The sequence below is a fragment of the Typopeltis vanoorti genome, chromosome 3 (genome assembly GCF_054136105.1).
Source record: "Typopeltis vanoorti isolate ZY-2024b chromosome 3, IOZ_Tvanoo_1.0, whole genome shotgun sequence".
Lineage (NCBI taxonomy): Eukaryota > Metazoa > Arthropoda > Arachnida > Uropygi > Thelyphonidae > Typopeltis > Typopeltis vanoorti.
In genome coordinates this window covers 64817020-64833562 of record NC_143551.1, presented here as the reverse complement: position 1 = coordinate 64833562, position 16543 = coordinate 64817020, and the positions used below count along the sequence as shown (strand labels likewise).

At 35.9% G+C, this 16543-nt stretch overlaps 1 protein-coding gene across 2 annotated transcripts in view; it reads left to right on the top strand.

Annotated features, from left to right (window-relative positions):
* The window catches only part of LOC150108217 (pleckstrin homology domain-containing family A member 3-like), a 157479-nt gene that overhangs the window by 103764 nt on the left and 37172 nt on the right, over window positions 1-16543 (top strand). For both annotated transcript variants that reach the window (XM_090390653.1, XM_090390654.1), the window contains exon 5: window positions 6445-6642. In XM_090390653.1, the coding sequence (XP_090246779.1) occupies window positions 6445-6642 (198 nt within the window). The remainder of the gene's footprint in view (window positions 1-6444; window positions 6643-16543) is intronic.

Below are 16543 nucleotides of genomic sequence, written 5' to 3'. Positions count from 1 at the left end.
TCAACAGAATGAGGGCTAACCAAGGTAGATGTTGCTACCTTCTACATAAATGAAATATGGCAAATAGCCCTTACTGTGACTGTACCCATATCCTACATACTATCAAGCATCATCAGTGACTGCCCCCTTTGCTATTTCTACAGCAACCTGCAGGAGATACATGAAGTGTCAAAGGAGGCTCTAGAGTGGTTTTTAACATTGGACATCAAACTATAAATGAACTTTGCCATAAGAATATCTACCTACCTATAGAAAGCAGTTTATGAAACTATTGTATTGACCTACCCACAGTATCTTGTATGCTTTTACAATGTAAATGCCAAGAAACTGTGTTCTGTGAATTATTGAGCAATACCTTCATTGGATGATCATACTGACTTTGGAATGACATTCCTCTAACCTTTCCTTGAACAAATGCATCGCTTTCATAATATTTATCATTTTCTGTTTGAGACATGACTTCTGCACATCTGCTAGCGCTCTGTACAGATCTTCTTCTGCTGCTTGTCCCACTTAAGTGGGGTCTCTGTTAATGATGAGTCTCCTCCACATCCTCTTGTCTTGGGCTATCACCACATCCAAGTTCTTCATCTTCGAGCCCTCTTCTACCAGCTCCCTCCATCTTTTCTTTGGCCGCCAACACTTCCTCATTCCTTGCACATCCATCTGCATGACCTTTCTTCCCACATATTTGTCCTCCCTCCTCATCACATTACCAAACTATCTCAACCTTGCCTCCTGTATCTTCGCTCCTAAGTTCATAACTTTCACTGTTCCCCCTCACATAGTCATTTCTCAGACGATCCTTTCTGGTCACACTGCACATCCACCTAAGCATTCTCATCTCTGCTATCTCCATCCTGCTGATGTTATTTTTCCTCAAGGCCACAGTTTCCATAGCATACGGCCTAGCTGGCCTCACTGCCGTCCTATAGATTTTGCCTTTCAGATTGATTGGCACCCTCTTATTGCATAGCACTCCGGCCATATCTTTCTAGTTCTTCCAACCCACTTGTATCCTGCATCCCACTTCCTTCTCAGCTCCTCCATCTTCTTCCACTGTTGAAATTATCTAAAGTCCTTCCTGATGACATTTCCTTCCAGCTCCAGATCTGTCTCTTGGTCGCCATCCACTTTGCAACACATATACTCTGTCTTACTTCTGCTCAGTCTCATACCTCTCTCTTCCAGTACTTTCCTCCATCTTTCTAGTTTAGCTGCCACTTCTTGTCTTGATCTGCACATAGCAAGATGTCATCTGCATACAACATTATCCAAGGTGCATCTTCTCTCACCTCCTCCGTCACCACCTCCATCACAATATTAAACAGAAACAGACTTAATGCTGACCCTTGATGTAAGCCAACTGTTACTTGAAAACTTTGTTTGTCCCAGACAGGTCCAAACTCTTGTCTTCACATTTCTGTACATCTCCTGCACCAACCTGAGATATTTCTCCGGTACCTTCTTCTCTCTCAGACACCTCCAGACTTCTTGCCTTGGCACTCTATCGTATGCTTTCTCCAGATCAATAAACACCAGATGTAGCTCCCATTGTTTCTCTCGAAACTTTTCCATCATCTGCTGTAACCCAAAGATAGCATCTGTCGTTGATCTACCAGGCACAAAGCCAAATTGTTCCTTTGCAATCTCCACCTCCTTCCTCAATCTTCCATCAAGAACCCTTTCTAGGATTTTCATTGTGTGGGATATCAACTTTATTCCTCTGTAATTCTTAGTCTTGTGCATCCCCTTTACCCTTGTAGATGGGGACAAGAGTATCACTTCATTCCTCGGGTATATTTTCCTGTTGGCAAACTTTCATGGACAGGTCCCACAGAGGTCAATTCCCTCTTTCCCCAGTGCCTTCCATGCCTCCACTGGAATCCTGTCTGGGCCCACTGATTTTTCATCCCCTTCATGGCCTCCTTCACTTCCACTCTACTGATGTTCTGCACCATCCCCTCAGAAGGCTGCCCATCTTCTCTGTTTCATCATCCATCTGTTTCTTATGTCCACATCCCTCCATAATACTCTTCCTTCAACGTCTTTGATCTGCCTCACATGTAAGATGTCCTTTGCTGCTTTATTTCTACATTTTGCTAGTTGGTAAATTTTTCTCTGTCCTTCCTTTGTTTCTAATTGATCATACAGATTTTGATATGCCATGGCCTTTGCCTGTGCTACAACTCTCTTGGCTTCTTGCTTTCCCTCTCTGTCCTCTTCCACTCTTGACTCATCCCGCTTCTACTTTGCCTTCCTCTTAGCTGCTGCTTCTTGAACATTATTATTCCACCACCAACCCTCCTTCTGCTCTCTAATCTTTCCAGGTGTTTTACCAAGCACCTCGATTGCACAGCTCAGAATTGCTTTACAATTATGTCTCCACCAATCTTGTACACTTTCCGGTCCATCCGAAATCCTTTCTAACACCCTCTCCCTAAAACGATTCCTCACACTCTCTTCTTTTAAGCGAAACCACTTAATTGTCTTCATCCCATGGCTTCTAGAGGTTCTTATCTTCAATCTTATTTTAAAATCTGCACACAGCAGTCGGCGTTGCTGTGCCACTTGATCTGGTGGAATTACAATTTGTCACAACCTTAATTTGTTTTCTTCTAGTCAAAATGTAGTCAATTTGTGAATTGTTGTTACCACTTCTAAATATTATCAAATGTTCTTCCCTCTTGTATAAAAACGAGTTCACAATTACCAGATCAAACACTACTGCAAAGTTCACAATCCTCTTTCCTTCCTGGTTCATCATTCCCACTCCATGGCCACCATGCACCCTTTCACAGTCTCTATTCTGTCTCCCTATGTGTCCGGTCAAGTCTCCTCCGACAATTACCATCTCGTTTTCTTCCAGTTCCCTCATTTCTTCATCTAACACATTCCAGAACTCATCTTTCTCCTCTGCTGTACAGCCAACTTGTGGGGTGTATGCACTTAAGACGACCACTTGCTCTTCTCCAAGACCCAATTTCATTCACATGATCCTGTCATTCCTTCTACCCACTTCCAGTACTTCGCCCTTCATTCTGCCACACACCACAATTCCGACACCATTTCTTTCCTCTTTATTCACTCCAGAGTAGAACAATTTATATCCATCTCCCAGTTCCTTCGCCTTTTCTCCCTTCCACCTTGTCTCCTGCACACACAAAATGTCCAACTTCCTCATCATGTTTACCACCTCTCTTCCCCTTCCTGTCATGCTTTCAACATTCAATGTTCAAACTCGCAACATCCTCTCCACCTGCTGAGCTCGCTTCTTTGACTGCACCCACCTTTGATGCGGTAGCCCTTGTCCACTTCTCGCAGCTGTAGGGCAATATGGCTGCACGTTGCTTAAGGGGTACGCCCTAGCCCTTATATCACTTTCTCTTTGCCTCATTAGATCATAGCTAGAGCTGGCAGTGAAGTTTTACAACCGGATATCCTCCTGACGTCAACCCTCACCGTTTATCCGCTTGGGACCGACACCTATTGAGGCTAGCTTGCCTCCTTCGGTTGCTGCATAAGACGAAATGACTTAGCAAGATAGGAAAGATTCACCCCTAGCCCTCGAATACTCTAATGGCATTGGGGGGAAGGAGCAAGAAGAGGAGAAAGAAGCAAAGAAAGAAAGGAAGGGACCAGTCTACAGATAATATAACAGATGTATATTACATGAAGTAAGGCATGGTCCAACATCAGGTACCTCTGGTTTGCCATGCCCATACTCACTAAAGTGAACCCTTGAGGTCTAGCTCTGTGCAGATCCTGGTCATTGAATACCATTCTTACATTCCAGTTGGTGTATATCCTAAACCTCCTAGAGGCTATGAAGGGAGTTCAGCCAATTGATGATTCTGTCTTATGGCTCTTCTATTAGTACTTCCATGGATGCTGTTTTGCTGAACTACAAGAATCTGTCACTCACTCAGGTGATCTTTGGATGAAAAAATCCTGATTCATCTCTGAAAATTATATAAGCTTTATATGGACTTATAAAGTCCATATAAAACCAAAAGATAAGTCAGCTAGTATCATATGGATGTGGCATGGCCACTTCTCCCAGAAACAGTTTTTTTCATATGGAAAATATATACACACGTGCTCAAGACTGAACATCATCATAGTGTTAGTTGTTTAAGCTATAAACAACTAACACCCACCACCAAACTAGTATTGATCATTTTTCCATTTTTCTCTGTCTATAATAACATGACCAAACAACCAACTATTTAGGTTTATCTGCTGGTTTAAACTCATTATTGGGTTTAATGGAATGAATACAGCACAGATAAACAAACACAAGTTAATCTATTCTATATTTCGTCTGTCACTGAGACAGCATCAGAGATCCAATATTAAAATTGTAAAAACCCACACAAAAATGCACAAAACTAATTGCTAATTTTCCCCATTAGTGGGAAAAATTAGACTGAAAGCCTAAAATCCTATGAGGGGCAGGAAGACTAAGAATTAGTTTCCCAAATCTTAGGAAGTTTAACACAATCATATTTATTGTGATTTGATTGTTTTTTTTTAAATCTTCTTCTGATTCTAAAAAAAAATAATTTAAGTGTATATTTGTTATGGTGAAACATATTAGTTTTTTCCCATTTGATTCTATGTTCTATGTTAAGGTATTCAAGACTTGATCAACACTACACCTGACTGACCATAGTTATGTCAGCAGATGTGTTATGTTCTTCTAGGCACATGTTAGCAGATCTTTCGGTTTTGACCATAATGTGATAAGTTGTAAGAACAAGGAACTTTGTAAACACCTGGATAAAAGAGAGAGAGAGAGAGAGAGAGAAGGATGAGGATCCACAGGAGAGCAGATGAGGGCAGCTAGCTTTCAATTCAGCGCAGAGGTTATACTTTTTTTTTTAGATTTCTGGCTATTTTTTCTGAGGTACCCCCAAGATATAAAGAACAGCAATGCATTACTATAGTCTGCATGACGAGTGGAATGTGAGGAACACGTAATTTGTTGATTTTTTTGGCACTGTAACCATTGGACAAGAAGGTCTGGTGAAAAAATGAGAGTTCAGCCGTAAGAGAAGCCTAGGTTGAACATAGCTTCCAACCTCTGTTCATGTTATTGAGAAGGGGTGGGGCGATGGGAAAGTTTTTGAATGTATTTTCTTGTGTGGTTGGGTTTTCTGTAAACTGGGAAGGGTTCTTTTGGGAAGATGAGTGATTAGAGTATCTAGAAAAGGCAGGCTATTATTATTTTCTTTTTCTATAGTGAACTGCATTCTAGAGTGCAGGCCCTTGAGAAAGGGGAGGAAGGACTCTAATGTGTCTTATCCATATGGTCAAATAGAGAACACGTCATCATGGTTTTGTTAAAGAAGGGATGATAGAAGGTCAGAAAAGAGTAGCAGAAGAAAGAGTAGTAAGAGCCTGTTTTTTCAAAATGCTCCATACAGTAATTGGAGAGAACGAAGAGTCCATAGCTGTATCTTCAGTTTGTTTATAAATGGTATCTTTCCAAATGAAGTAGCCATAATGGAAGGAAAAAATTGAAAAGATCAACAATATTTGAGAGAAGCGGGACATTTTTCGGTAAATTTAAAGTGTCAGAAAAGAAGATATTGGTAAATAGAGGTGACATCAAAGCTCACCATGATATCATATTTAAAACTAAACATAAGAAATACATTGCTGCCGTAACTATTGTCAGTCAGGTCTAGTTGGCCATGTCTTGGATACCTTGTATAGAATCAAATGGGAAAAATCACTATGCTTCACAACAAATACAAAGTCGAAAGACTTTTTTTTTTTTAATTTTTTAAAATCAACAGTAGATTTTCAAAAACAACCAAATCACAATAAATATGGTTATGTTAAACTTCCCAAGATTTGGAAAGTAATTCTTGGTTTTCCTGCTCAACAGCACCTATACAGGGTATCAATCATAGGACTTTAGGCTTTCAGTCTAAATTTTTTTTTTTTTTTCCACTTATAGTTTTGTGCATTTTTGTGAGTTTTTACAATTCTAATAATATAATAAAATATTATATCCCTGACAATGTCTGAGTGACTGAGATGAAATATAGAATTGGTTGTGTTTAATTATTTGTGTGCTATACTTATTCCATTAAAACTAATAATGAGCAAACAGCTGACAAACAAATCACCAGTCAAGTGAAAAAAAGCAGGACCAATTAAAAAAAAACCACATGTAATTAAGAAGTATAACATGTACCTCATGGCCTTTAAGTTACCTTGGGTACTAAATTCCAAATTCAGTCCAACCCATCCTTCTCTTCCAGTAAGTAGGTATTATAAAGAAAAAAAAAATGAAGGATTGAAAACCTAAAGTTAATATATATATATATATATATATATATATATATATAATCATTGCTGCTTATGACAAGTTTGAGATTGCATGCTGATCTATATGTTGTATTCTTAATTTTTATATATATCCATCTTTAGAAAATGAATGAAGCAGCAAGTTTACTCAGTGCCACTTGTGATACTTTTATTAAAGCATTGGAGGAATGTATGAAGATAACAAATGCAAATTTTAGGTTTGAAATGCCACATCAACACATTACAGATTCAGCTTTGCCTTTGGATTCTGCTGCAGCCCCCACACCTGTTGTTCCCCATTCACTTCAAACATCAAGAAAAGTGAGTTAAAAGTAGCATTTTTGTAATGAGCCTTATAATATTTAGAAAATACATAAATAGTCTTTAATATTAAATAATATAAACTATTATTTTTGAAATGAAAGTTAAGTGTGTGTGTGGGGGAGGGTATCTGTTGATTTAATAGCAGTAATCAGTTATGCCCCACTCCCTTTCCTTGTTATTGTACACTATTAGCAATCTTTGAAAATAATGCTTCCTGATCAGAAGTGATAAGTCATACAATAATGCAAAACACTAGTTTTCACTTGTCATCAAGTTTTTTGCTATTTTCATCCAGTGGTTAATGACTGATCTATATTTGAGGGAAGGGGGACATTTTTTGGTAAATTTAAAGTGTCAGAAAAGAAGATATTGGTAAATAGAGGTGACGTCAAAGCTTACCATGATATCATATGGGCACTTGTATATTCCTGTTAAAATTTGAAAATCATTTGGTGTATGCATTTGTTCTTCTTAAGAGGCATTTTGCATGATGAAGTATTTGCATAATTAGTTTCTGTGAAGACCAGTCATACTTCGCTATACATGAAAAGTTCCTGATTGGATATTTATGAAAATAGTTTTAGTTGGAAAATTTAACCTGCTAGTGCCAAATTTAAACAGTTTGATAAGTAAGAGTAAGCAGTGAAAAATTAATTTTATGTTGAGAAATTACTTTGTGACAGTAATTTTTTTTTTTTTTAATAAAGAACTGTTTATTATTATTATTATTATTCGTGACACCTCCAAGGAGTCCGAAGAATCATCGCAGGAGGACACCTATTGTACACACTCTCCGTCTCCACCAGTACACCGAACCTCTACTACCAATAATCAACAGCACCGCCATCTACTGGCCACTACTACCACCACAGCTAGTATTTTTCTGTCTGTAAATTGCGTGTGTTCTGAAGGGCCAATTTGTCTGTATGCGGGATGAAAAACTCGAGTTTCCGGAAGAAAAAACCCTGCTACCTCCATATGAGATCGACTAACTCACCTTCATTATAGTCATAGTTTATAGTCATAATGAATACAAAAACCAAGTGTTTCTTCTTAAATGTCTTATTTTTGTTAAGGTTATTAGTTATGAAATGCAAAGAAGACAGGTTTACAATGATAGATAAAAACAATCACCATATAAAATAAAGAAATTTCAAATCTCGTGTTACATTGTTTGCCATCTATCATCTTTCTTATATTGCTTTCGGGTGACTTTTAGAATTATTCAAGTTCAAAGTATTACAAGTGACTGTTTCTATATATTTCTTTTCTATTAGATGCTCTTGTAAGAGAGTGAGCGAGCAAATGGTATCAATAGATTCCTTAAAATGACGGGATAAGATTGCTTTTGTCATAATAAACATATACTAGTTATTTATAAAAAGTTAATTTTATTAATTTATCATGCTATAATATCATCTTGATTGGTGATTTTAATATAGAAAAACTTTTACAAGTGAACATTTGATCACACAACACCACTAGTTGTTATGTAACATATGCATAAGAAGCTTTTAAAGTATAGTGCAAATAAAAGTACGTATTGTGTGTGTGTGTGTGTATTTGTGTGTTTGTTTGCATTTTCCTCCCAATAGTAACCCTACCAGAAGGCAATTTATTGCATACATGCTCCATTACATACAATGCATATATTACATGTAGCTTCCAAGTACTAATTTATATTTATATTTTTTACATCTGTATGTACGTATTCCAACCTTTACATCCATATTTACATACAGATATATTTACACTATATAATTCACACAATATCAGTAATTTATGTTACATTACAACAACTGGAAGGTGATCTTATTAGCAAAATTAAATAATCCTGAGTAATGCTTTTGGATAAATCTGTTTTTATACTGGCCAATCATCTCCAGAATTGATGGCATGTTATATTAGGAGCATCCAGATGGAGTTCAATAGCTGACAGTCGTAAAATAAGTGATTGACATTCTGCTTAAGGTGCAGACAACAAATGCATGATGGCGATTCCAGGATATGGAATCTGTGTAGGTAGTGTCTTAATTTTCCACGTCCCATTAGTAGCTTGGATAAACCTGGAGAGATGGTGTGTATTTTCAGCCAGAGTCTGATTCTGATAACAAAAGAATTCTTGCAAGAATTCTTTTGTTGTCGATCCATTTTTAGATGTTTTCCATTCTTCTTCCCACAAGTTTAGGCTTATTTCTTCTGCAAGTGTTTTTATATCATATTTTGAGTACTTTTGGTAACTTGTTTTGAACCATGGTTTTTGGTTGCAGGATTTTTTTCAGCCCTGATGAAAGTGCAGAAGCATGAAAATCTGTATCAGCTTGTGCTATGCCCAGATGGCTAAGTTCTTGTCTAAGCTAAGCTGTTGTTCGCTGATCTCAATAAACTGATGCTCTGAGATTAGGCATGCGAATTCTCTTTTTAATGCTTTTACAAATGTGTCTAGATTTTGTTGGTGAAGTACTTGATGTTATGCAATGGTTTATCTTGTATATTCCACTTACATTTTTGTTACTGATGATGAAACTTATTTTGTGATGATCAGAACAGCTTTCCTCTTCCTCACATCTTCATTCAGAAATCCTGGATAAAATAGCGTCATTTGCTATTGACAGATCTTTGAAGGTGCTCTTCCTCTGGTATTTTCAAATGATGGGGTATTACTGTCATCGTTTAGTAGTGTAGGGAATTTGATTCTGAAAACTCTTCCAGATTTGTGCCTCTATTGTTTGTGCACTTGTTAAACCATAAAACCAAAAGGTCATTGCTATCTGTTCTGAGAATAAGGCCATGATTGATAGTAAAATCCACGATGTTGCCCATTTTTTCTAAGTTGTATTTTATGTCATTTTTATATTTTTATAATTTTACATTGTATTTTAGTCTAGATACATCAACACAGCAAAAGTTTTAATTTCACTGTATGTAATTTCAGTAAGTACCTAGTCATTGCATTCGTTGAGAAATTAACATTGCCTCAACTTCAGGGTTGACCATGAGTATTGCAGCTCTTTTTCTTTCCAATTCTTTGGAAAATATTATAATTAGTTGGAAAGTCACATATTTTGTTGTTGATGTTGTAAGGTTCTTGTATTAACGCTAGTCTTATATTTCTTCTATTCATGAATTCTGTTATTTACAGTGGAGATTGAACTGCCCACTCAGTCTCCAAAAGTTAGATAGGGCTAAATGGCCTCGCCTACTCCCCGTATATGGGAATAAAAAGGTGTTAGCTGATTTTTTTTTTTTTTTTTTTTTTTTTTTTTACATCTTCATAGTGTTGAAGAATTTATTTTAAGGCATGCCAGGAAAGTAGTGCTGTTTCCTCTAACTTTATTGTTTTTCATAATCTGTTTTGAATTTTGAGCTGTCTATATAGCAATTGTATATCGGACAGTCTTTGCTTAATGCCATGTGTTTGTACTCATTTTTGGTTTTGGCATGCTTATATTTGGTACAAAATGATTGGAAATGAAAAAAAAAAATCACTCATACACTTAGAACTTTCATACTATGGAGTAAATTACTCACTGTTAAAAAGAACAATGTATCAGTCAGTACTAGATGCATCCAGTTTTCCTGTTCGATACTGTACAAAATCGAGGAAAAAAGAGGAGTGATCTCAGGCATGTCCAAGCTTACTGACTCTTTTTTCTCTCTCTCTCTCTCTCTGTGTGTGTAGATGCTTTTTACAAGGAACCAGAGCATCGCTATATGCTGGATTAATCTTTGTCTAAGACAAATATTGAACTAATTGGTTAATCTGTATGTTGGCTGCAAAATTTGTTAATCGAAAGTTAGTAATAGTGTAACTTTTTCAAATAGTACTATATAGTATCATCATCAAGTATGGAATTTGATGATGATGATACATAGAAGTTACATAAGATGAAATTAAATGAAGAATGATGACTATACATTAAACATTAAAATTGCTTTTTTGTTGTACAAAAAAAAATTACAGTATTTTATAATACACATGTTACCAACTGTTGAAGCACAGACACATAATTGTCAGAAAAAATTCACCATCTGACTGTGATCAGTAGTTTACAGTCAGGATTGTAGATTACTCCATTGTGAAGAGAGAGAGATTGAGAATTTGCAGACTGCAGGCACTAGCAAACACTCCTTGTTAACCACTCTTTGACCATGATTTCTTTTTATCAAGAGACACCTCCACGGAGCTGGGGACTCATCGAGGGAGGCCACTTGCTACCTGCACCAGCTGTCATACCCATTCCTGAATTCATTCACACTACTTGCACACACATGACATCTAATGGCAGTCCATTCCAGTTATGGACCATTCTATGAGAGAAAAAAAAATCTTGTTCTCACCCCCCCCCCCTCTTGACAGCACTCATTCTCAACTTCCAAGGGATGCCTTCTCGTCCTTTTCCCATCCTCCATAAAATGAAAAATTCCATCTATTGGTATCCTGTATGACCCTTTACAGAAGTTTAAGTCTCTTTCAACTGTTTGCTAACACTTGCAGTCTGCAAATTCTTAATCTCTCTTCACAATGGAGTAGTCTACAATCCTGACTGTAAACTACTAATCACAGTCAGTTGGTGAATTTTTTCTGACAATTATGTGTCTGTGCTTCAACAGTTGGTAACATATGTGTATTATAAAAGAAATACTGTAATTTTTTTTTGTACGACAAAAAAGCAATTTTAATGTATAGTCATCATTCTTCATTTAATTTCATCTTATGTAACTTCTATGTATCATCATCATCATCAAATTCCTGATGTGTACTCTCAGGGGGATGTGCAGATTAATTATTATAGCACTATATGAAAAAGTTACACCATTACTAACTTCTGATCAACAATTTTCCTCAATATTAACCTGTTACCTTTAAAGACTCCAACATTATGAGATCTTATATTTCTGTCTTACTATTTTTTTTTTACTGTTTACTGTTTTAATTCACCTATATCTTGGTCTTTCTGTGGATCTTTTTCCTGCTAACACGGCAAAGAACACTTGTTTTGCTAATCTTTCCTCTCCCATTTTCTTTAAATGACCATATCATTTAAGATTAGCTCTGCTAATATTTTCCTGAATACTAACATGTTCTTTCCTAATATCCTCATTTCTAATACAGTAACGCTATCGATGCCATCTGTTCACTCCACTGATCTTGCTCAAAACTCATATCAGAAGTCTCCGGTCTCCAGCCCAGCTCTCAGATCCATAAGTTAAAATTGGTTTGAACACTGTCTTGTATACAGCTAATTTAGTATTTTAACTAATTTCTTTCTTATTCCATGTAAAGTATTCAACTGACTTTCTACTATATCAGCTTTGCTAATTCTGTTGTCTATTTCCATATTTAATTTACCAACTTGAATAAAAATTGTGGCTAAATAGCTGAAGTGTTTAACTTGTTTTATAGGTTCACCATTCAGGATACAGTTGATGTTTTGAATGTTTCTGCCTATTTTCTTTGTCTCTGTCTTTTGTGATTTTCATTTCATTATTACAACAATTCAATTTAGTCAGGGAATCTTGCAGACTTGAACTGGATTTATTCAGAAGCATAACATTATCTGCAGAAAGTAAAGAACTATAATTAACATCACCAATATTGATATCAGATTTTATGCCATTTTCCTTAAATAACATGATCCATAGAGATGATGAATAACAGTGGAGATAATGTGCACCCCTGTCGCACACCTGATTTTATCTGTCTTCCTGTGGCTCCTTCAAGTCCAACTGATGACTTACAACTTAAATAGAGACTATGTATTGCTTGATGTAATGTCCCATTTACACCATATATCTAGAATTTTGAAGAGCTTTCCTCTTGGCACCTTGAAATATGTCTTTTCCAGATCTACAAAACTTATTCTATTTGTCCTAAATTCACCTTTTTCTTAGTTTCCACAACTTTTCTTAGTCATTTCTAAAGTATACTTGCATAAATCTTAAAAGGAAAACTCACTAGAAAATTACTTATGTAATTCTCACATTCAGTTTCAGTTCTCTTTTTATAAATGGTCTTATGAGAACTCTGCTCCAATCATCTGGAACTCGACCCTCTGACCAGGCCTTCTGAATTATACAATGCAGCTACAGTAAAACTTTTATACCTTGATATTTGGCTGAATTTCATCATTCCAGCTGCTTTTCCACATTTCAGGTTTTTGATGACTTTTTCTACTTCAAGTATGGATATTTATTCCTGACTGTATCCCTGTTTGGGAGTTTTCTACAATCATGCTGGCACTGCTTGTTTCATTTAGCAGTCTTCCAAAGTAATTACTCCAGACATTTAGAATATCTTTATCTTCAATTTTCATATGACCTTTATCAGCTCTGATTCCTTCTACGTTTTCCTTCCACTTCTAAGCTTTTTCAATAGCCTCCAGAATATTTTGCCTGTTCCTGATATTTATTTTCTATGTTCTTACCCAAGTTTTCCCATGACTTTTGTTTAGCTAATTTTATACGGTGCTTGGCTTTCTTACATTTTTCTCTGTATTCTCTAAGAGCACAAGCTGGCTTACTTGCCAGGAACTTACAATATGCTTTCTTCTTTTCCTTCAATTCCTCTTTAACTTCCCAAGTCCACAATGGAGTTCTGATTTTTCTGTCCTTACAGATAACCTCACCAAATGCCTCTCTGTCTGAAGCAGGTGATGTTTTCTTCAGGATTTGCCACCAAATCTCCAAGGTTTAGTTCTTGTTTCAAACTCTTTCATTTTTTCTTCACTGATGTTTGTGTACTTCAATCTACAGTTCACATTTGAAAGCTTCAGAGTAGCTATAGTATTCAAAAGTAAATACGAGGCTAATCTTCTCAAATGGCAGGCAATATCCATTAGAGTCATATGGGCAAATATCAATGGCGGAACTGGAAAATGACTTATTTGTGCCTATGGTTCTACTAAGGTAAAAGTGGAGGAATTTTTTTGAGGCTCTAAATAAAGTAACTGACACAATGAAAAAGGAAACATTGGTCCTTGTTGGGATCTAAATAGCAGAGTGGGAAATGATTGTCAGACATTCAAAAATATTTAGGGAAAATTTGGATAAAAGAGCAAAGTTACTAATAATGGCAAATGCCTGTTGGATTTCTGCTCAGGACGTGGATTAGTTATTACTAACACAATGTTCCAACATAAAAATGTGCACAAATTCACATGAAGAGAAGAGGCAAGGAATAAGAAAAGTCTCATTGACTATGTTATTGATGTTTGATAGTGATGTTTTCTCACTATTGTAGATACTAGATAAAGTTGTAATGTTGTAGATAAAGTGATCACCATTCAGTCTTGAGCAGGATAAAATTGAATTTAGTATTGAAAAGAACATGTAATTTTTAAGAAAGTTTTAAAGCAAATAAAAGTTGAGAAGCTCTCAGATGTGAACTGTAGACTAAAATACACAAAGATTATTCAAGAAAAAATGAAAGGGTTTGAGAACAGGAACCACACCTTGGAGATTCAGTTGCAAGGCCTGAAAAAAAATATTGATTGATTCAGCCAGACAGGCATGTGTTGAGGTTGTGTGCAAGGATAGAAAAATCAAAACTCCATGGTAGACACAGGAAGTTAAAGAGGTAGTGAAGGAAAAGAAGAAAGCTTATCAAAAGTTCCTGGCAAATAAGCTTGTGCTCTTAGAGAAAACAGAGACAAATGTAAGACAGCTAAACACTGTGTAAAACTAACTAAAAAGTCATGGGAAAACTTTGGTAAGAACATCGAAAATAAATATCAAGCAGGTGGCAAAATGTTGTTGAGGTTGTTGAAAATGCTCAGAAATGGAGCAAAGAGTGCTGTATAAGGAATCAGAGATGGTAAAGGTGACATGAAAACTGGTGACAAAGATATCTTTCAGTATTTTTTGAGTAATTACTTCGAAAAATTGCTAAATGGAACAAGCAGTGATAGCACAGTGGTAAAAAACACTCACCATGCATACAGTCAGGAATACATATCCATACTTGAAGTAGAAAAAGCTTTCCACATTTCAAAGGCTTGAAATGTGGAAAAGCAGCAGGAATAGATGATATTTGACCAGAAAAGCTGAAATATGGTGGTATAAAAGTCTTACAGTGGCTGCACTGCATAGTTCAGAAAGCTCGGACAGAGGGACGAATTTCCGATGATTGAAGTAGAGCTCTCATAGTACCCATATATAAAAAGGGAAGTAAAGCTGAATGTGAGAATTACAGAGGTATTTCTCTACTGAGTGTTCCTGGTAAAATTTATGCAAGTATACTCGAAATGGTTGAGAAGGATTGTGGAAGAGAAACTTGGTGAATATCAAGCTAGATTCAGGCCAAATAAAGGTTGTCAAGATCAGATTTTCACGTTATGACAAATGGAGAAATCATGGGAACATAACAGAGATCTTATTTAAGTTCTGTAGATCTGAAAAATTCATATGACAAGGTGCCAAGAGAAAAGCTATTCAAAATGCTACAGTTGTATGGTGTCAATGGGGAATTATATCAAGCAATACTTTGTCTTTATTTGAGTTGTAAGTCAGCAGTTAAAATTGAAGGAAGTACAGGAAAATAGTTTAATGTTAAATCTGGATTCAGACAAGGATGTCCATTATCTCCTTTGTTATTTATTATCTGTATGGATCACATTATGAAGGAAATGGTATTAAACCTGATATCTAAATTGGAGTTGTTAATCTCAGCTCTTTACTTTATGCAGATGATGTTATACTTCTAAATAAATCCAGTTAAAGTCTGCAAGATTCCCTGGCTAAACTGAATAACTGTTCTAATAAATTTGATATGAATATCAGCAATAACAAGACAATGAAAATTGGCAGAAACATTGAAAATATCAACTGTTTTGTGAATGGAGAACCTATAAAACAAGTAAAACTTTTCAGCTACCTAGTCACAAATTTTAATTAAGATGGTAAATTAAATATGGAAATAAACAACAGAATCAACCAAGTTGGTATGGTAGGAAGTCAACTGAATAAATTTATATGGAATAAGAGAGAAATTAATCAAAACACTAAATTAGCTATATAAGACATTGTTCAAACCAATTTTAATTTATGGATCTCAGAGCTGGACTAGAAATAAAACATTTGACAAAAGACTAGAGACCACAGATGACCACAGATATGAGAGTTCTGAGAAAGATTAGGGGTGAACAGTTGGTAACATCGTATTAAAAACAAGGATATTAGGAATAATAAATTACACGATAACCACCGTAATTAGCTCTAATGAAATAAAGGTACAAATATTTCTTACTGAAATTAACAGTATATCATCAGTGTAGAACAAACAGTTCAGTGGATTACCAATTAAAAATTGTTGCAACATGCTAGAAATTAATATTAAGAAAATATTATTAAATTCTTAAACTGTTTCTTTGATGGTTACATAAGATAAAAATCTCCCAAACTTTTGGGAGAGAGAAAAAATCATTTCGATTCAAATTTGGCTGATGTAAACGGGATTTGCAACTTTCTTTGAAAAGACGTTCGTATTTAAACTTGCATCTATGGAGAAGATGAGCTTTATCCCACTGGATATTGTGTTCAGTGTCAATACTATGTTGTGCCAGACCAGACTTTTGAGGTTTCATGTATTCGATATAATACTGATGTTCCTTCAATTCTCTTTTTCCACAGAATGGTTTGTTTGTCCAAAGTATGTTAAATTACATTCACATGGTATCTGGTAAACACCAGCTAATGAAAGAGGTGCCAGTTTGTCTTTTGTAGATGGCAACAAGTGGGAAATTTTGTTGGTAGGAAAATATGTGGGAATGAGATGATAATTCTTCAAAATTCTACCAATTGGTTCTGAGATTCCAGAAATATAAGGGATTGGAACCCTGTGGTCTGTTGAAGAATCCTGGCATTCAGAACCGATTGGCAGAATTTTGAAGAAGTATCG